The 1,208-nt window shown below is 55.3% G+C and overlaps 1 protein-coding gene across 1 annotated transcript in view; it reads right to left on the reverse strand.

The window, feature by feature from the left end:
* PIK3C2A (phosphatidylinositol-4-phosphate 3-kinase catalytic subunit type 2 alpha) overlaps positions 1-1,208 on the reverse strand; it is a gene marked incomplete at its 5' end in the record, with an annotated part of 40,727 nt that overhangs the window by 9,371 nt on the left and 30,148 nt on the right. The window contains 1 exon segment of the mRNA XM_018572803.1: positions 639-843. Within this exon segment, the coding sequence (XP_018428305.1) occupies positions 639-843 (205 nt within the window).

Here is a 1,208-nt window from a genome sequence, read left to right on the forward strand (position 1 = left end):
ATCGGCGTGGACGGGGGGGCGTGGACTGGGGGGCGGGGCTTACACTGGGCTGGGCCACCAATTTTGGTTTACCAGTATCCGATCATCCTCCAGTATAACCCGACTGTATCTGAATTCTTGTGTCCCCTAAGATTGATGAAGTCTGATACTGATCACCTGACCCAGATCAGCATCTCATGCTCTGTGACCATAACCTGGTGCCGTACCTCGTGGCGCAGGATTTGTGGCACATTGAACAAACACTAGTTTTACTATTGGTGCCAAAACTCCCCCAAATATCATCACCGGGATATTCTATAGTAACATGAGGCTGCCACGCCGGGGATACCAGACAACGCGGATGACGGGAGGCGGGTCTGACGGTTCCAGTGACAGTTGAATCTGATGGGCATTTGTGTGTAATTGAAAGCGTGGCTGCGGGAGTAATATTTGTGGCCCCCCGAGGGTGGCGGCTGCGCTGGATCGGCACCACATTCAGCACGGCTCATGAACAGTACTGTGGTGTCCAGCAGGGGGCAGATTGCGGCATCTGTTCTCCCCCCCCAAAAACATTTAACCCTTCCTGACCACGTCTGCGTGGACCGACCCTTACCCCGATTTATAACCCCAAACAATGCGCCGGCAGCGTGGACACTCACATAGTATTTGTCGGGGTTGTATCTCTTGTGGTAGGTGAAGATGGTGGCCTCGCGGATGCGTCCGTCCTGCTTTATAGAATACGTCTTCGGGGAGAAGGAAAGAATCGCCTCGTCGTTCACGGGGACCCCCGAGAAGCGCTGGGCCAGGTTGTGGATGAAGAAATTGAACTTTGTTGCCACGCTCCCCAAGCTGGACTCGATTAACCTGGAGAAAGAAGACGGAGTCATTTAGGGCTGCGACAACTAATCGACTAAAATCGATTATTGAAAAAGTTGACAACTTTTTCAATCATCGATGAATTGACTTCCGATTAGTTGGCCCTGTTCACGGCTCCACACACGCTGCGCGCCGTACCTCCTCCCCACCGCACGCTTGCCGCTGCCCGCAACCACACGCCGCACCTCCTCCCCGCCGGCCCACATCCACGATTGGCACAGGGACGTGGGGAGAAGTAAGGAGGAGCAGGCGTGAGGTGATGACAGCCGCCGACAGACAGGCCCGATCTCAGAAGCAAGTTGCTGGAAGACTGCTCAGGTAAGTCTTCCCCCCCCCCCCCCCCCACACGGGTC

This window comes from Nanorana parkeri, unplaced genomic scaffold (assembly GCF_000935625.1).
Source record: "Nanorana parkeri isolate BGI_ZX_2015 unplaced genomic scaffold, ASM93562v1 scaffold2136, whole genome shotgun sequence".
Classification (NCBI taxonomy): Eukaryota; Metazoa; Chordata; class Amphibia; order Anura; family Dicroglossidae; genus Nanorana; species Nanorana parkeri.